The 19,296-nt window shown below is 51.2% G+C and overlaps 7 protein-coding genes across 7 annotated transcripts; 2 read left to right on the top strand and 5 right to left on the bottom strand.

Annotated features, from left to right (window-relative positions):
* Positions 1-1,421: 1,421 nt before the first annotated feature.
* On the top strand, positions 1,422-3,045 carry JN550_009893 (uncharacterized protein; the record flags this gene model as incomplete). The annotated part of the gene is made up of 9 exons (XM_049322014.1): positions 1,422-1,653; positions 1,708-1,795; positions 1,846-1,975; positions 2,030-2,125; positions 2,176-2,318; positions 2,374-2,398; positions 2,464-2,765; positions 2,819-2,945; positions 2,998-3,045. The coding sequence occupies 9 exons, from the start codon at positions 1,422-1,424 to the stop codon at positions 3,043-3,045; spliced, it is 1,191 nt and encodes a 396-aa protein (XP_049168215.1).
* A 1,795-nt stretch (positions 3,046-4,840) lies between these two features.
* JN550_009892 (uncharacterized protein) lies at positions 4,841-5,532 on the bottom strand (the record flags this gene model as incomplete). The annotated part of the gene is made up of 2 exons (XM_049322013.1): positions 4,841-5,416; positions 5,482-5,532. The coding sequence occupies 2 exons, from the start codon at positions 5,530-5,532 to the stop codon at positions 4,841-4,843; spliced, it is 627 nt and encodes a 208-aa protein (XP_049168214.1).
* A 1,503-nt stretch (positions 5,533-7,035) lies between these two features.
* On the bottom strand, positions 7,036-8,644 carry JN550_009891 (uncharacterized protein; the record flags this gene model as incomplete). The annotated part of the gene is made up of 3 exons (XM_049322012.1): positions 7,036-8,444; positions 8,498-8,525; positions 8,585-8,644. 3 exons carry the CDS (start codon positions 8,642-8,644, stop codon positions 7,036-7,038), a joined length of 1,497 nt encoding a protein of 498 aa, XP_049168213.1.
* A 545-nt stretch (positions 8,645-9,189) lies between these two features.
* Positions 9,190-10,926, bottom strand: JN550_009890 (uncharacterized protein; the record flags this gene model as incomplete). The annotated part of the gene is made up of 3 exons (XM_049322011.1): positions 9,190-10,393; positions 10,446-10,719; positions 10,782-10,926. The coding sequence occupies 3 exons, from the start codon at positions 10,924-10,926 to the stop codon at positions 9,190-9,192; spliced, it is 1,623 nt and encodes a 540-aa protein (XP_049168212.1).
* Positions 10,927-12,326: 1,400 nt separating this feature from the next.
* JN550_009889 (uncharacterized protein) lies at positions 12,327-14,305 on the bottom strand (the record flags this gene model as incomplete). Its single annotated transcript, XM_049322009.1, has 4 exons — positions 12,327-12,915; positions 12,985-13,772; positions 13,840-14,183; positions 14,245-14,305. 4 exons carry the CDS (start codon positions 14,303-14,305, stop codon positions 12,327-12,329), a joined length of 1,782 nt encoding a protein of 593 aa, XP_049168211.1.
* A 979-nt stretch (positions 14,306-15,284) lies between these two features.
* On the bottom strand, positions 15,285-17,744 carry JN550_009888 (uncharacterized protein; the record flags this gene model as incomplete). Its single annotated transcript, XM_049322008.1, has 3 exons — positions 15,285-15,911; positions 15,964-16,375; positions 16,444-17,744. The coding sequence occupies 3 exons, from the start codon at positions 17,742-17,744 to the stop codon at positions 15,285-15,287; spliced, it is 2,340 nt and encodes a 779-aa protein (XP_049168210.1).
* A 589-nt stretch (positions 17,745-18,333) lies between these two features.
* JN550_009887 (uncharacterized protein) lies at positions 18,334-19,233 on the top strand (the record flags this gene model as incomplete). Its single annotated transcript, XM_049322007.1, has 1 exon — positions 18,334-19,233. The coding sequence occupies one exon, from the start codon at positions 18,334-18,336 to the stop codon at positions 19,231-19,233; it is 900 nt and encodes a 299-aa protein (XP_049168209.1).
* Positions 19,234-19,296: the final 63 nt, after the last annotated feature.

The following is a 19,296-nucleotide window of genomic DNA, read 5'->3' as shown; positions in this document are numbered from 1 at the left end:
TGTTTGTGATAGTCTGCCAGCTTTGCAGACGCATTGTCGCAGTGACGTCGTCGGCATTGGGACGGCGCTAAATGCCACGATGGCCCGATGGCACTAGGCGGCGCCACTCAACGATCAGCCCAAAAAGCGTTGCGCGAGACGAGACCCGTGTGCACAAGCGGGTCAGCCCAAATGAAATGTCAGCAGTCCTTGCATCTTGCTTCTGAATCCTTGAGGAAGAACTTTTTGCGCATAACCATAGCAGCCAGACTGCAAGGACCAGACCAGTTTACTATGGTATCAGACTGAAAAAACTGGGACAGTTGGACTCATCCATGGGCGAGCCTAGGCTAGACCGTTTCATCTGAAGTCCGTGGGAGAACCCATAAATCCCCAGGGTCTCCCCAGTTTTCCAGGTGTGGCCTTGAACACAACAGCTGAAAACATGACTCAAAGATTTGGATAGTAGCAACAGCTTAATTAGGAGTTTCCAAGTTTATTCTGGCATGACGTGATGTTTTTGAGAACCATTCTAGAACAGGAAAGGGTGATTCATACATATTGCTACCCTCACTATAACAACAAATTCTTTACATCGTAACCTTTGCCTACTTAAGTATCTAACGGCATTTTGTGGCTTGTTAGTCGCTCTTCACTGGAGCGGACGATGCGTCGCTTTCACGGCCTGCCAGTGTTGATGCTGGAAAAACTGTCTTAGTACCTGATGCTGCAACGCGCATCAGGGTGAACGATGGTGGGCATTATCGGCCCTAATGAAAAAGCGCGTGCATTGTTAGTCTACCGGGTCCTTCCCGAAATTCACGCAATGTGTCTGTGTTTCTGTGTCCAGAGCCGCGTGCCCTCGTGATTGACTGGCCATTGGTCTCGCTGTCCGGATGCGGAAAATACCCATGCACAAAAGCCCCTTGGCAGGCCCGAGTTGGTGGATCCAACTGATCGGTTGCTAATGCTTACACAGCAACAGATAGATAAGATTGATAGCTTCAAACTGCCAAGATGGAGTTGCGGGTACGCAGTGGACCACCTTAACCTTATTCACCTGCTCAATTTCAACTTCCACCGAAGGCGGCTCTGGTAAACTCCACAGCCATCAGGGTGAAGGACAGCTTGATTCGGTTCCAAGGACCGTCGTAACTCCACCGGCATATTGCCGGAGATAATTGTAACAAGGAAAACCCCACGGGCGAGAACCGGGAATGGACCTTACCAGCGACTTAGTAGGGATCGCGAGATCCTCTACATACTAAGAGGACAATATATCCCTTGTGCGATGCCGGACATTCACCGAGCAGTCCAGATGGGGCAGAAATCAAAATTTTTGTATATAGAAGTGCCATCTGCACAGCAATTGACGTGGTTGTGATTCACAAGGCTACTTTCAGAGTACCTGCATCGTCCTCATTCGTTACCAACTTCCCAAGATGCGTCCCTTCCTTTACATCAACCTGGCTGCGCTGGCTCTCGCAGCAGACCCATGGATCAACGAGCCCGACACCGGTCTAGAGGCGTATCTCTACAGCACAAATTACACAAAGAGCAGCCAACCGTTGTTGAAAGATATCCGAGGTGTTCCGGACTTTGACTGGGCTGCGGAGCAATCATTAGGCTTGCAGCAATATTCATTCTATCGGACAGCTGCCGCTGGGGAGTGGAGTATGTGACTCCAGCCTACATTGCTGGCAAAGTGACCATAACTGATCCTCACAGGTTATCGAAACAACTTGGATGTATGGTCGAAAGTCAAGTTCCGAGTTCGCATGCTGAACGACGTCTCCAAAGTGAATGAGACACTGCCGTATGTTGCCAAGTCCACACTTACTACAATATTTTCTTACCCGCAGACAGCACCACCTTCTTAGGCTACAACTTCAGTGCCCCAATCTTCATTGCTCCTGCGGCGCGCGCGGGATATGGCGACGAAAGAGGCGAATTGAACTTCGTTGATGCCGCAGCTAACGAAAACATCCTATACACTGTGAGTCTCAGCTCTTGATTTACATACTGAGGTCATTTTCTAAACTTCAAATAGGCCGCTTTGTACGCATCCAAGACCATTGAGGAACTTGGTGCTCAGAAGAAGATGCACAATGATACCCTGAATGGTCCACTCGCGACCTTCCAGCAGGTGAGTCGCTTTCCAGTTCCTCGTCAAGATCGGAAGCTAATCCCAATAAGATCTACACCAACGCCAACCTATCCGTAACATGGGATGCGATGAAACGTGCCGAAGCACAAGGAGCCAAGGCCTTCGTATGGACTATTGATGCGCCCGGCACCGCAACAAGGCACCGCGCTGCTAGATATGACACTACCAATGCGTAAGTCATCAAATTACGATAATAATGCGGGAGCTGCCGTCTAACAAATCCTCAGCAATGCTGTCACCTCGCCCCTGACCGTAAGCGCCCCAGAGTCGCGATCCGTTGGTTGTCCTGAGGGGACTTCTGCTAACTGAAACGACAGTGGGATCTTTACGATCAGATTAGAAATCACACCTCACTTCCGGTCATTCCTAAGGGTATTTCTACTGTTGAGGATGCTCTCTTGGCGATAGAGAAGGGCGCAAAAGCCATTTACATCTCCAACCACGGTGGCCGACAGCTCGACCACTCTCCCTCTCCTCTCGAGATCGCATATGAAATCTACCGCAATGCACCCCAGGTCTTTGAGCAGGTCGACGTCATGGCCGACAGTGGTGTCAGATACGGCAGCGATGTTCTCAAGTTGTTGGCGCTTGGTGTGAAGATGGTCGGCATGGGTCGACCGTGAGTGTTCCCCCTGAATATGCTTTGTATCCCAAGACTGATAGCTTGTGTAGCTTCATGTACGCCAACTGCTATGGTCTCGAAGGCGTCAAAAAGCTCATCCAGATCATGAAGACGGAACTTGCTGCTGATGCAGGCCAAGCCGGCGTGGCCGACTTGAAGAAGATTAGCCGCAATCTGGTAAGTCCTCTGTTGCTTCGGGTTTTGAAATTCTCTTACTCATAGCCTGTAGATCAACGCACGCGCTCTTGATGACACGGTGTTTCTCATGGATGCTTAAAGAAAGTCGTGCCTGTCAGTACGTGGCAACCCTGGTTATCGAGTCAGAAAACCTATGATGCCAAAAGATGTCTTTGCCACATGACTGGGATAACAATATGGGGTAAAATTTCTTGTACATATTTCTCTTGACATATAGATATCAAACTGGCCTTGCTTACTTTTGAGAGAATTGCCAATACTTGTATATGCTCTATGCGGTTGCGTTCTCTGTCCTATGGGCCGCCGAAGATTGTGAACAAAGAGACGGAGACAATTTGATGACTGCCTGTGCCAACGGATAGCGTTTCAAGATTTTCGATGTTTGGAGCAAACTTTGGCTAACATTGACGTATCACCCAGCGAGCGGCCGTGAGAAGTGAGTGATATCGCTATAACTACGCATGATGAACTATGTGGAGGATTTTAGAAGGCAGTGGTCGTGATGAACATCCAGCTCTCGGCCTCGCCCCAGACAACTCGCAGCAGCTACACCTAGTCCACGCTGCACAATACTTCTCTCTTCGCTGTGTGAAGATCCCATTTCCCCATATCTCAAATTCCGTGGAACCTGTTTGTTGTCGTCCCAGAATAATTTGCTGACTGGTGTGCCTTGATAGGCTCCCAACACACGCTTTCGCGTCTTTTGCTTCGCTTCGAGGAGCATCGCAGTGTAACCAGGGCAAATCCCACTCTCGATACGCGTGCTGGCAAACGTCAGAGCTGGCTAAAAGCCGTCCAGAAGGGCGTATGTCACGCGGCTTTCCAAGAGCTGTGACCGCCACCTCGTAGAAACGTACCAGTTGTTAATGATATTATCCATATTCGGATGCTACGCAATCAAAATGACGACATAGGGTGGAATGTTTGCAATGATATCCCTTTTGAACTCCATCTTCGAGAGAAGCATCTGGGTTGTGGGCAACATTTGTCAAGAGTGAGGCAGTGAGGTCCTCCAGAGCTGGCTTACACATCTGGTGATCTGTCTTGCCATCGTTGCGCTTCAGAGCAAGAAGCCTTTTGGTCAGGCATCGGTCCATCTTCGTATTTGGCATCGACGTGCAGTAGTTCCAAGACAGTGAAAGGAACCAACGGGAATCACTCCGGCGATACGGTTGCGTAGGTCAAGGAATAATGTTGGTTGTTTCCCGGAAGTGAGGAGTCGGCGTAGCAAGGGTTCGCCACTTGTTGCGGGAGGGTATGAGGTGCGTTCATAGGCCATACGGTTTTCGATGCCAACCGGGGCTACCTATCCGCGTGAAGGCAACTACTAGCCGCGTTCAATTACTTGAGGTGCTGAACTTACAGAACATTCAAGCAGTAATAACTTCTAAGTTTCCCCGAAGAATGTCTTGGGAAGTTGGAAGTCTTCGTTGCACTCCATCATCTTTGATCGCTCTGGACAAAGAGGTTCATCGGGGTGGCCCGGTAATGCCTTCTACTCGACATCCAGGATGCTTAAGGCCACGACGATATGGAGCCATCGGTTTAAGCTTGGATAGTATCAAAGGGTACAGCAATGTTCATACGTATGTATCTATCCTAATCTTGAAAAGGCGTACCGAGTAGCCTCAGTGAGTGATGCCAGCCCGTAAAGCAGAGGTGCCACAACGCCGGTAAAACTCCTTCATCCATGTCCTTGCCCAAATTAATCATTTCCTCGTGGCTGACCAACGCTGCTATGAGACCCTTCTGGCTCGTTGCCGTCCATCATCCCGTGGATCTCACCTACAGCAACAAGGCTTTGTTCTTGACTAAACCGTATCTCAGCATCTTGCCTCTCTTCTCCCTCTGTAAACCCGGAATCAGCAGCGCCCCTAGGCTCTCAGAGCCCTCAGTCTCTGCTGCAGTGCGTCTTCCTCCTCGGCCGTCGGCTCGGTCGTTTGGGGTCCTACAGGCTCAGCCTTGCTCGGTTCGTTGGCGTTCAACTCGCTGTTCAGCTGGACACCGGCGTCGTCGGCCAGCTTTCCTAGCAGTTCGTGCACTGCATCCTCGCTGACCTGGGCACTCGTGCTCTGCGAAATAGCGTCCTGGTAGATGCCGTTGCTCATGGCATACTCCTCGTTCTGAGTGCGGAACTGCTCTAGGGTGGTAAGGGTGCGCTCGGGGTTCATGGTGCGCTGGGCGATGTTCATGGTGCGCGATGACTGGCCCATCATGTGTGTCATGCGGTTCATGGCGTTGTTGGCCTGGATCTGGGATGCCGAAAGCTCGGCCATGTCGGCCATCTGGTCCATCTGGGCGGCAAGGGCCTGCTTTGAGAGGAGCATCTTGGCCTTCTGGTAGGCCTTTGCGGTCTCGCCTTTTCTCAGAAGCTCCTGGATCTGTTTGCGCAGGAGGGGGTCCTGCTTTGCGGCCTTTTGGGCCTCGCGACGGGCTTGCTTGGCTTGGAACTGGGTGGACAGATAAGTTAGAGGAGGTAGAGCAAGATGTGGACAGGGAGATTGGGGGTACGCACGCGAGCCTGGAACTCGACTTGCATATCGCGAGCCTGTTGTCGGTTCGACATATTGGCGATGGCTTGTTGTAGCCTGGGGAAGGGGTATGGAAAGGATATGAAGGTGGTAGTCGATGGAACGCGGAATGCGCCGGTCGGGGCCCGGGCGGTGGTTGGTTCGGGTTTGTGCGAGTATTGTGCCCGCGGGTCGTAGGCGGAGATGCAGTCGAAGGGTGTGTGTCTGTCGAAAGGCGGATCGGGGTTCGCTGGTGCCTCTGCGCGGATGGACTTCAGGACGATTCAGGTTGTTGGGTTGGTATCAGAAGCGTCAGGTGGGCTGTAGGCGATCTCGCCCCGGAGCGTGGCCGCCTGAAGCGCCTGAAGCAGTTGGTGGGGAACGGGGAACGCGGGGGGTGGACGCCACACCATGACGCAGCCATAGCCCAGCCACAGCCAAGGCTTGCCGTCACCACCCCATACCTTCCGAGTATACACCCAGCTAACGGTCTTTATTCCCTTTGCCGTAAATCTGTCGTACGAGCGCTGGGGGTTTTCAACTGACCATATTGCTCTGGGAAGTCAGTTTGCATAACGACAACTTTCAGCGGATGTCTAGATTTGGGCTCCGAGGGTCACGTCGTGCAAGTTATACGGTCTTTAATGACCAGTTCAAAGCTATCACATCAGGTTGACCATAACCCGAGCAGGAATCCCGGTCAGCCTCTTCATTCAAACGTGAGATGTGGTCCGGGACAGTTGCACTGCACTAGTTGGCATCTACCAAAATAGGTGCGGGGGGAGCCAACCCATGACGCGCTCTAACGTCTTTCAGCCTCGCTACACCAATCAGATGGGTAGTAATAGACCAAGTCAACCAGTACAAAGGTGACCCAGACTTCAGAAGGAGAGACACACCCAGCGTTATCAGATTAATAGGGATTTCACTGTCTGTTTAACCTACATGGGAATCTTGAGAATGGCGTCCAAGGCAAGATTAAATGTGCAAACCTTCCCTCGCCCACCTCTCTTGGAACGCACCACAAGACATCTCCAGATCAAATGGGACGGCAAGCTGGTCGCAGACACCAAGAATGCATATTGGGTTCTTGAGACACATCATCCACCAAGTGAGCACTCAAGGCGCCCGCATACAGGATTCCCTCGCTGACCGGTGCAGCCTACTACTTACCGCCCTCCTCGATCTTACTACCACTAACCCAAACGCCGAGATCATCTTACTGCGAATGGAAGGGAAGAGCGACCTACTACTCCATTACTTATGGCAAAAGCACGGTTTCTGACCGTATCTGGGCCTATCATAACCCAACCAAAGGGTTTGAACCTATCAAGGACTATTTGTCATTCTACGCTGGGCCCTGGGATTGTATTGTCGATGGCGAGAAGGTTGAGCCACAGCCAGGCGACTTCTACGGCGGGTGGGTAACCAGTGAGATTGCTGGTATTGTTAAGGGGAAGGATGGGAACTTTGATCCTGTCATATAAGGCAGATATGGTCCCCCTAGTCTTCCAAACTATCTAAATCACAGAATCAGATGCCCATTCCACTTTGTGGCCTCAAATGCGACCCGCGGGCTTGACGGTCTCTTCCACCTGCTCGACGCCAGCCTCATCATCGCCAATGCTCTTAGCCATGCCAAGCTGTTCTCTGCGCACGTCTGTCTCGCCGATCTCTACAACCTCGTCTCCAAAAGCGCTCGCAATCTCTTCCAACGTCTTGCGTCGGGTCTCGGGGAAATAAAACCACGCCAGAACCAGGAAGAACAATGTGCATCCTACAAAGACGTAGTAGTAGTTCTCCTTGATGTTGGCAAAGGCACTCGGACCCGCCTCTGTCACACCCACATTGACAATAAAGTGACTCGCCGCTGCGAGCCCCATGATCTTACTCCGCAGTGCAATTGGCAAGACTTCGGCACCGTAAAGCCAAGTTGTGCTGTTGAGCATACCATAGTAGCAGACAACAAAGAGGTAGATACCCAAGATGGCGAAACCCTTGCCAACTCTGTTGTCGGTGTTTTGGAAAACGCGTTGCATCGCAGCTGCGTATATCTCGATTACAATAATACCCGCCAGGCCAGCGATGATCATCTTGCGGCGTCCCCATTGATCTGTCAGGTATCGCGTTGTGAGGACATTGGAGGTAAACGCAATGGTGCCATATACGGCAGCCAAGGCCAGTATAGTATGTGCCTCGATCCCAAGGGACTGGTATAGAATCGTCTGGTAGTACTGGATCACGTTGACTCCAGTAAGACTTGTCATGGTCTGGACGGCTATAGAGACGAGAGCTCGGTGACGATATAGCTTGAAGACCTCCCGGTAAGATTTGATCTCACGGGACATCTCATATTCGATCTGAGCTCTCATGAGAGCAAATTCTTCCTGCACCTCATGAGATTGTAGATCTCTTCTGATCTTGATGAATTCTTGCCGCGCGTAGTCCACCTTGCCGCTTCGTAGCAACTGTCGCGGGGAGTTGGGCATGAAGGTGGATAGCCCCAAAAACATAATCACACCCCATGGAATCTGGATCCCAAGGGGCAAGCGCCATTGGGTCGGTCCGTATGGCGCATAGCCGCAAGCGAAGCCAACCCAGTTTGACATCATTGTGCCAAAGGAGATGCCACAACCGGATATGCCACCGATGAGCCCTCGTTGTTCTGGCGCCGAGATTTCGCTGAGATAAATGGGAACGGTGGCGACCATACCACCGACAGCATACCCGGCCAGTGCACGCCCTGCCAGGAACATTCCAATATTGACCGCAGCCGTCTGAATGATGGTGCCTATGGTTACTATGATGCACATCATCTGCATAAAGCGAATTCTGCCAAGCCTATCGCCAACGAAGGTCTGCGTCAACGCACCGACAGCTTCGCCCGCAATATAGACAGCGACAACGGCCCCAGTGAGTCCCTTTGATGGATTTTGCATATAGTCAACCCAACTTTGGTGCGCGATGGCTGGAATCTGTCAACTCTCCGCTTGCTCCAGGTAAACTTGAGACGAGACTCACTGGTAGTGGCTATGCCGGTATCAAATCCCTTCAAGTCATAGATCAGTCGTTATTCTCCAACATCACTGGCGGAAGGACGTTACTAACAAATAGAAAAGTACCAATGGCTGCGAACAGCGCAATGCCGATAGTATACCACCCCTTCATGATGGCGATAAAGGCTACAGAGATGCTTCAGGATTGCAACTTCCACCATCAAACGAGCACGTTTCTGTGATGAAGAGGACATCTTTTGGCTCTTACGATGCTGACCATACCTGACTTTCTAAGCCCCCGCACAGGTTCCCCCACACAACTAACCACCAACGGAGAATGGGGGTGCAACAGGGCAACCCGGTAGATCATTGGAGTAGTACGGGGTAGGATCGTGGGGTTAGGCCCATTGAAGAGTGGAGATTGTACGGCTTAGACTGCCGACAAATGACCAACACAAACTCAGTTGCTCCGCAGTGCATGGCTCGTGGGTTGAATAGTGTCAACGGTCGGGCTATGTAAGACCGAAAATCGGGACAGTACATCGATAAATCCGCTACATTTCCGTAAACTCGGAAAGAAGTCCGGGGACTAACGGCAAACGCTTCCTTTCCAGGCTGATTTACGTCGTTTAGAGACGACGGTGTGTGAAGAAACATATTCCAATGCAGTCTGTGTGGGTATGTGCATAAAATTTATCAAACAATGCCCCATATACTCTAGCCATCTAGTCCACCGGGCCGATGAGGGCTTCTACTTCTAACTGTGTCAATGTGCTTGGAGACCTGCAATTGCCCCCTCGCTTCTTTCTGCTCATCCTTTGCCTTGACTTTGTCTTCGGTCTCGAAATCACTTTCGAAACTGTCGAGACTAGCCATTTCCAATATCTCCTCTTCGTCCGGTTCCCTCCTCCCGCCAGAACTGGTTGTGTGATCTATCGAGTCGCTTTCGTGCTGGTACAGCTTCATGTTAACGAACATGGCATACAGGCCAAGATCATACGCTAGCCGGCAGCTACCAGCAACCACAAAGGCTATCCAGAACTTATCACCCGCAGCGAGAAAACCTGTAAACGTAGGCCCGGACATTGCGGCCAATGTTCGGAGCATGGTGGTGATGCCCATGACTGCTGTTCTCTCTTCTGGCTTTACCACAGCGGCAATGAATGCTGTTCGCGGTGCCTGGTCCATGTTATTCAGCCCCGCACGGACAAACAGAAGTGCTGCAGCCATCCAAAAATAAGGTGGAAATGGGAACAGAAGTACGGCTGCCGAAGATGGGATATGCGTGAAGACCATGGTGTTGATCAGTCCGATCCTGCGGGAAAGGGGACCCGCAAAAACGCCAGAAATGGCGCCGAGAAAATAACTGACAGACTGGACATCACCCAATGTTGCCTTATCGGGATGAAATGTGATGTCCATGTAATAATTCGTCATAGAGTACGGAACCATGCCGTCAGCCAGTGAGTCCACAGCTAAAAGGAACCATAACTTATACATGACCGAGCGGGTGGGTGCCGAGATCTGGGCTAGTTGCGAGGAAAGCCAGGTCGCCCATCTCATGAAGCGGTTCCGGTTTGGTGAAAGTGGTTCAGGCGTGGGAGTTATCGATGCTTCAGGAGGTGCGATGCTCTGGTCCTCAGATTGAGGCAGCTGTGAGTATGCTTCCTTCTTGTCTTCCATTTCACAGCTGTCGGTCAAAAGGAGAACCAAACAAGCATTCACGATGCCCATGATACCGTAAACCCAGAAGAGAGCATGGTACGCATCGACTGTGGTCCAGCCGTCTCTTTCTTCTAAATAGCGGATAATGCGCCCTGATGCCTCGCTCCCTATCGAGGAGCCAAGAGTTGACGTTGTGACGTACCAGGCCAATACATCTGATCGCGTGGACGGCGTGGTGAGTTGAGACAGTATGGACCTGCACGCTGGCTTAGTTCCTTATCAAACACGACATGAACGTCACTCCTTACTCTTCGATACTCCTGAACGGTCCGAAATCACCACCAGTGACGCTGATAACTCCCACGATTGCGGCCAGAAGGAGGATCCAGAAATCCTCAAAGACGGCAAATACGACACCGCTCACTACCATGAGGAATGAGCCTGCCATCAGCACCTTGCGCCTGCCAAGCTTATCGGCGACAAGAGTGAGGAACGTCCCGAGAAAAACATCTCCCAGAAGCGTTAGGGTCATAAACAACCCGATCTGGTGATCAGAAAAGTCAAGGGCCGAAAAGAAAATAGCTGGGAAATACTGTTAGAACCACTCAGTCATACACTTGTTATAGGATTGGAAGTAGCCTCACCCAAGATCAGCGAATTCGTTCCATAGGCGAACATTCGGCAAGCTCGGGCCAGGATTATGAGCCAAGCATTTCTGCCGGTCTCGTGAATAGCAGCAATGCCAAATTCGTGGTAAAACCACCTGATGGGGGCCACGATGCTTGACATTATAGCTGTCGGATGCCATGCGCCATGCGCAATTCATGTGAGACAAAAATAGAGGTCGTCATTGGCCCTGGACTTAACCAAAATACCAAGAAAAGTTCTTGTCGGTTCGGCCGAGCGGGGTGCTCGGAATAGGCAGTAACTAAGCCCGGTGTCGGCGCCAATGGCATCATCAGGTTTAAGAGGCGGTGGGAAGACTAGTCTAACCTAACTAGTCAGCCACAGTTGGTTACGTGATCCAGCAAAACTGTGTCGGTAGAAGAAGAGAATGTACGCATCGTGAGAAGCTTTCGAAATGTGACACTACCCAAACAACCAGGCAATGTCGGTGATCGCTCCACAGGTCCAGGATCCCTACCGCCCCGGGTTTTGACACACTTCCGTAACATTTCTCTTGCCCAGTGGAAAATACTAAATCACTGTTTTACATACAATTTCTATCACCGCATATGAAAGATTTTGATAGATTTGTTCTTCCTTGACTTAAAAAGCTTAAGGACTCCTTCCATTTTCTACGCCATCTGACAGCCTCGATACGAATAAGGACATGCTGGGACTGTACATTCAAGCATAAGGATGAATACCTTTCCTTCCAAGTGAAGGAGTAATAACTTTAGGAAGGTGGCAATCACTGGACATTAATCAAAGCCTTGTAGGATGCATCATCGCCTGTAGTCAGATTCGCATTCCACCACGGCTGTGTCGTGTTCGAGCTCTAGATAGCCTGTAGTAGTTGGTGTTACCTTACGCCTGAACCGCGAATGGGGGCCCATTGGTTAGGCCAGTCCTTTTCTCGTGCGTAACGAGACTTCGTTTTTCCTGCTTCAATCATATCACCAACAGCTGGTCCGCGTCAATCCTTCTCTCATACCAATGCTTGCATAAACGGAATATTAAAGCCCCACCCAGCCAAATCTCACAGCCTTAATCAAGGAGAAGCAGAGGGGCTGGATGGGATTCAAGGGCAGATAAATGTTTCGAGCACGCGCAGACTGACTCTTCTCATATGCATGAGGCACATCCTGTTTAGGGCAGAGAAAACTAGCCAAGTCCGTGGCCCAGCAATAAGACGAATAGTCATGGTTGGAGACATTCGTTTGCGAAATGATTTGGATGTGATCGCTACGAACCATTCTGACCAAGCTCACAGTTGTGCAGAGGCCACTCAAAAGGGCACCAACTGACTGAGTATTGATACTAAGGAAACAATAAAAGGTAAAAGATAAGTGAACGGTATGTAGGTAATCAAGAGTGGTTGCTATCAGCGAGTGCGGGACACGCGGATTTTCAGCCAACCAGAGCCGCATTCTTTCCATGTGGCAATGTACGAGCAGCCTTCATAGCCCTTTAATTACGAAATAAAAGAAATTTGCCTCCTCAGCCCCCAAATGTCAGACACGTTCCTATTTGAGTCCGAGCTCCTTGATGAATATGTCTGCCGCCTTCTCACCCACGGCCAACGCCGTAGCATTGGTGTGGGCCGCGACGTTTACCGGAGGGATGCTCAAGTCTGCAATCTTGAGCCCTTCAACGCCATAGACGGCCAGATTCTCGTCGACAACGCCCTTGTTGGCCAGGGGCGCCATCTTGCACGTGCCGATCGAGTGCCATGGCGTCGAAACGTGCTCGCGCACAAATCGGTCGATGGCGGCGTCATCCTCGGCCGAGTATTTGATTTCCGGCGTGTCAACAGCGTCATGATCGTCGCGTTTCGTGGGCCGGGCATCCGATTCCGCCGCAAAGGCAGGGTGGCTGGCAGCCACTTCTCCACGGTACGTCGTCATCCGTCGGGCAATCTCACGCTGCTTCTTGTATGCCCACCGGCAAGCGAGTAGATCGACACCCTCGGGATCCGAGAGGAGGCCGAAATCGAAGTTGACCGGGTCGTCCAGGTTTGGACCCGTGATATGGATCTGACCCCGAGAATATGGGTATGCGGTGAAAACGGATATGGAAAAGTATTGGCCGGGTTCTCCAACAGGCTCAGCACCGCTAGATGGTTTTCATCTCGTCAGACAAAGCACGTACGTATAGTCATTGCGGTGCAGAGTCCGACCTTACCCATTGACCAAAACCATCAAGCTCAGGGGCCTGCTAGGCTCTTCTTTGAAGTCCCTGTCCCAGAGCTTTTGAAATCCAGATCCAAGAGCAGCCACTTCCTGGTCGGTCGGCCGAAGCTTTCCGGTCACGTCGAGGCAGTTCCATCCGATTAGTTTATCGTTCCTCTGTATCATGGCAGGAACATCAAAGGTACCCGTTATGATACCATCAAGTGTCTCGTCGGCGCCAAGGTCAGACCTATAAATGTAAGTCATGGTGTGGTGGTCCTCATAGCCGTCACCGACGCCTGGCAGCGCGACAATAGTTTTGACGTTGGCGCGTTCTAGGATGGCCTTGTCGCCTACACCGGATCTCTCCAGGACCGATGGCGTACCACAGGCTCCGCAGGACAAGACCACCATCTTTCTGGCCTTGACTGTCCGGGCTTCAGCTCCGCTGGACTGGTAGGTCACCCCCGAGGCTCTCTTGCCTTCAAAAGTAACACGGACTACCGAGGTATCGACAAGAACGTGGAGGTTCGGGTGCTCTCCATCTTGGAGCCTGGGATGGAGGTACTGGTGGGCTGCGTCTTGACGCTTTCCGTCGAGTGATACGTAGCGCTTTGCTCGTTGAACTCCGTTGATAGATTCCAAGTCACTGATATCTGCCAGTTCCCTCCACCCTTGGCGTTGCGCCGCCTCCAAAAAGGAATCCTGCGACCTCTTGGAAGAATATGTGCCCTGAGATATGTGGATAGGTCCGTCCATTCCGTGGTTTCCTTTAGAGTCCTCTCCGTGATACGTTTCGGCCTGAAAGACGTTACCAGGGTATCACAAGGCAGTATCCCTGTTATTTTTCTGAGGGTGAGAGACTCACTCTTTTCATGTAAGGTATCAGGTCGTCAGCGGACCAACCGGGCATTCCCCAGGAGTCAAAGTCAGCGCGCTGACCCCGACTATACATAAGGAAATTCACGGATGAGCCACCACCTAGCACGCGAGCTGTAGGGACGATAGGCTCTCTGTCGCCCAGAAATTGCGACTTCTTTCCCGCGTGAAAGGACATGGTCTTGGCTCCTGGGGCCAGGTGGGATATGAATAGAAATGGAGTGACGATGGTGGGGTCCCCGAAGTTGTTGGGCCCGGCCTCAATGAGGAGGATTGATAAGGACGGGTCGGCCTCGGAAAGCCTTGAGGCGACGACGCATCCCGCCGTGCCACCTAGAAATACGTAATATGGTCAGATTTGAGGGTTGGTCGTGACGATGGTAGTAACACTCACCACCCGCGACGATGACATCGACGGCATCCAGCTCGAGAGGTAGCTTATTGTAAAGTGGCATGGTGCTAGACGACTTTCAAGGTGGTGCTGAGGGGAGAAGAGGTGGGGCTACGTGATTTTGCAGGATTGCAAGATGAAACGGAATGGAGGCCGGTAACTTATATGCAAGGCTCGTTCTGGTCGGCATCTACATATCATGTCGAAAGGGACAGCCGACACCTTCTCGAAGTGCCGTACTGGCTTGGACAGCGGCACGGAAGGTGGAAGCCGCCAAGATTATGGGCTTGGATATGGAATTCGGCAACCAACAAGTTAGTTTGCCTGCGGCGCTTGTTTGGGGGGCAAGGGACGAAATGAAACCAACGTCAGGGCACGACTGGGCTCGGATGTGCGACTAGGATGGGCGACAGACGGCTGCACATGACGGGGGCCATGAATCTTCCAACATCTGACTGGGGGCCCTGCACGCCATTCAGAGAACCATTCATGCTTAGAATCAACGGCCAACAGGATCGATGAACCGGGAATGAGGCTTCTTGTCTGGGATGCCAGCTCCCTTACCTTACGCATATACCCATGTAAAGAGCAACATCTTTCACAGTCCTTACTTACGTGCATCTGCAGCCATTGCCATCCCTGCACGTGCATCTAACCGTATACATAGCAAAATGGGTACACGATATGTTTATTTGTGGGCCACGTCTTTCCTATATACTGCACAGTGCGCCGAGATGTTTGAGTCGATATTTGCATTCCTGCTGTGATGGATTATACGGTAATGTACTGGTGCAAGTCCGCACCCATTATGAGAACAACCCCCGCTGGCCTTCATCCTGCAAGTCGCCTTATCTGTTTCCCACCAAACTTCATATGTCTGGCGTGACACCATCTTCTTCATAGGATAAGGGCTCGATTACGCCACCTTGCTTGAATGGCTGCATCGTAACAGCGGCCACAACTGGGCTGATTTTGGACACAGCTCTAGCTTCATGATGTTGGAGGAGTACATGCCCGATATTCCTTGACTAAACAGTAAAAGCTCATTCGTCCAATGCATCACGAAGCATGCGCCACGCATAAGCTCGTCTACCTTCTTCATCCTCGAATTTTGTCTTGAAATCCTTCCAAAGCAAATCCGGATGTATCCACTGATAATGACCACTCGCCACCGGGTTGCTTATCTTCTGCAGTACCTTGCGCATACCCGAGATCTCAGGGAGATCCACAAGGAACTCCTCGAGCCTTGTACGCTCCCTACTGCACCTCTTCTGTCGTACAAATGCCAGTATCAGGGCGGCCATGGCTACAGCTACGGGCGTTGAGAATGATGTACCGCTATAAGGCCTGAAACCACCCCCTTTGGACGTCGGCCAGTGTGTGAGAATATCCTCACCCACCACCATGAGATTCGTCCGACCTGAAGGCGGAGGGGTGAAGTCAGATGGCTTTGTTCCCTCACTGTTACTGGAATGAATCCCGATAACCAAGTTCTCATCTCTTGCGGGCCAGGCCATGCGTTTGAAATTGCCTTCATTTGACGTAGCTGCAAAGACGATGCAGTGGTTTCGGGCTCTCTTCAACGCCGTCTTCACTGCTATATCGCTTTCATCAAACCCAAACGACATGTTTATGAGATCCACCTGCTGTTCTATCGCCCAATCTATAGCCTGTAGACTACCTTAGTATAAGGGTCGCCTCACAAAGGAGAGAGCCACTCACCCGTGCAACGATACTCGGTTGCGGTCTCCTAGGCTCCTCTGCAGCTGATCCACCTGTACATACTCGAGCGATATAAAACTCAGATCTAGGTGCTAGTCGCAGAATAATTCCAGCGACCGCCGTGCCGTGGCCGTCGAGATCCGTCGTATCACTTTCCGCTCTTCCATCCCCACAGAAGTTTTTGCAACCCTTGATCAAGTCGATCTGCTTGGGGGCCCGACCACTCTCGTCCGATATGGGTTGCCCATTCTCGAAACGAAGAGCTCTAGGCTGAGAAAAGTCTTCGTGGTTTGTATCGATGCCTGTATCTAAGATGGCGATTTTTACGATGCCGTCTTTCTCATGGAACTCGAAATTTTTGCGGTGTGTCTCTATCAAATCTACAAATGTTCTTGGCTGCTTAAAATTGGAGCTTGAATGCTGGTCAGTCCCTTTGAATATCACGTAACCGACAATTTGCGGCGAGTCTTAGTGACTTACCTGGTTGTGGGTAATGAATAATTGAAACCATCAAACGTTCCAGCAGCACTATCGGTCTGAGATGCCGTCAAGTAGTCTTTAGGCTGGGCCGGACGAGCGTTTGCCATAGGGGAAGCATATTGTGCCTTAGCCTTGGCGGACGAGGATTGTGCTAGCTGTCGGGACCGTGGATTTTCTATCTTGCTAATGAACTCGTCCAGTACAGCTGCGGTCCCCGAATGGTTCCCATTCCAGGCAATGTCGAAAGCACTTCGTCCATCTTGTGTCTCAGCGAAGACATTCGCACCATTCTGTAGCAGAACTCTCACAGTTCTTTGACGGCCTTTTTCAGAAGCGATGAGAAGCGGTGTCAATTTTTCGGGCTCGGTGAGGCTATCGACGAATGCTCCTCGTTCCAGTAATTTCGGAATTACTTTGCTCTCTCCTCCCTTTGCGGCGAAGTGGATGGCGTTCCAACCCCTGACTCTCGTATCGATGAACTCAGGGTTGACATTCATGTCTAAAATGTATTCTAGAGTCTCCATCTTCCCCTTCTGTGCAGCCCAAGCGAGGAGGGAGGAATAATCCAGCCTGCCATCAGGTTCGATATACTCGCGGAGTATTTGGCGGCATTCCATATCTCTTTGTCTGATTCCCCATTTATGGATGATCTTCCTCACTTTGTTGCGGAAGCTTTCATCTTCTAAGCGTTCGACCAAGCCGTAATCTGCTGGGTTTTGGGCGGACCCAGGTGATGGTTTTACCAAGAATGCGCATAGGACGAGAACACTCAATGGCTTTCTGTAATCGATGGCCCGTGATAATAATGATTTCATCGAAATGTTGTCATGGAGAAGCGCACCATACGCAATCATCAGATGGAGAGCATCAGTTGTCAGCTGATCCCCTGTGACATTCTCGATGGCGAAGTCCAAAATGCTGGAGCCTCGCTGCAGTTCTCCTGTGTTGGAGACCGCGCCAGCTTTCAACAGAATTGCCATATTCCTAGTGTGGCCTTGGGATAGGCCTACCATGAGAGGCGTATAACCCTCGCGAGATATTGCATTGGGGTCCGCACCGTGCTTCAGCAAGGCCTGGACGGATTGGCTTTGCCCCTTCTGCATTGCCCAGTGAAGTGGCCTCTCATTGAGATGCAGTGAATGTACAAGTTCGGGATATTGGTCCAGGACTCGATCAATAGCAGAAGCGTTACCCGCCTTTACGGCTTCGTGCAAGTTCATTATCTTGTTGTCGTCCTCTGACAAGGGGGCAGGCCGAGACGGCCGGTAAGGCAGGCTTGAAGTAGCCCATTCTCCAGACATCTTCTCAACAAGACAATCATCGTCCGATAATGTCCGGTAAAATGGACTCGCGTCATTGCCTTGATGTGCGGGGCTATGCTTACTCAGCAAGTCGTATGATATGAACGAGCGAAGACATCCTGGATGAGGGCAAGTATAGACAGAAGGTGCTGCCATCACCAAGATTCATATGACGCGTCTCGTCTCGCAGGTTCTGGACACTGGTGGATTCTGGCATATGATTCGGAGTGCTTCAGCAAGTTCCGTTGGCTTGCTGAATCGGACAAAACAGCTGAGGAAGGGAACTTGGAATGCCCACTGGTCTCCACCCACAGCCTTACAGAGAGGTCATCAGCTGCGATAATTGCAGGGCAAAACGAGGGGAGGCCCCTGTCGTGGGACTACCATGGTGGACCCATTTGAACTGTGGAGTAGAAGAGGATGTACCAATAGCATCCCACAGCCTGCAAGGCAATTCAGCTTCGTGAGCGCATGGCGACAATTTGCGAGCACAAATAAGCAGACACGCCACGTTCGCAGCATCGTGGTTTTGAAGTGATCTCAACTCCTTTCTGAATCCAGACAAGTTTTGTTAAGTTTCCACCTCAATATGCCAAACTCCAGCGGCCGCATCGCCGGCGACATGAAATGGCATATTTATCGCTACCCTTCAAAACCCGGTACCCTCATGTCACTTGGCACTATCTTGACGCAGCCCGACAATCTGGAGGAGCCATTACACGTTCCTAGTGGGACAGGCCCTTTCTTACCTCATCAACTCCTGGACCAAACAGACGCGGTGCAGAGGGTGATAAGATCTGAGCTCACCAACAAGTTCGGAACGCAACTGCAGGCTGTACTCCCCATCAATCCTTTCATCAGCGCAGGAGGTGGTGCTGAAACACAATGGTCAAAGAGCCGTGCAGTGACAGCCGAAGCATTGGGCATCTCAGCTCGGGTTCTCAGGCCGGATGCTGCCAGAGAATACCTAGAGGCACAGTTATCATTACCCAAAATTGTTCGATACGTGAGGGAGGGATTCTTTGCAAAGTCTCTGTATGTCATTGTGGGGGTGGCTACAGCAAAGAAGTTCTACCTGAGCGAAACACTTTCATCTGAGAGAGCCGCTTCCGTCGAAGGAAAGGTGCAGTTTCCGATGGCTGGTGTCGACGTCGGCGTTGGGCCCTCAGTCAGCATGGTTGAAGAGCGAGGGTCTGACGCGGATATCCAAGGAGAGTGTGATTTTGCGTATCGAGTGAGGGAGTTTGTCTACTCAAAAAGAAAGAAACAAATCAAGGACAAGTCTACAGATTTCGTAAAAGGCACCCTGTTCGGGCTGGACGAGGGTGTTGAACTTGATGCGGGTTTTGAGTTGCGCGGGAGAGTCAGCCCCCAAGCATTTCTCCCGGCTGAGGGAGATGCAAAGACGATGGAAGAATTCCCTGTTCTTGATTATATTGAAGATTATGATGAGGAGTTTGGCGACAATGACTCGAGTTTCACTACGTGAAGTTCATAGATGCTCCAGATGGGGCTAGCATAGTCAGAACTATATATGGTCATGCGGCTACTA

This window comes from Neoarthrinium moseri (assembly GCF_022829205.1).
Source record: "Neoarthrinium moseri strain CBS 164.80 chromosome Unknown scaffold47_Wmoseri_CBS_16480, whole genome shotgun sequence".
NCBI classification, from domain to species: Eukaryota; Fungi; Ascomycota; class Sordariomycetes; order Amphisphaeriales; family Apiosporaceae; genus Neoarthrinium; species Neoarthrinium moseri.
Note: the sequence above shows the minus strand (reverse complement) of the source record. Positions and strands in the feature narration are given on the sequence as shown.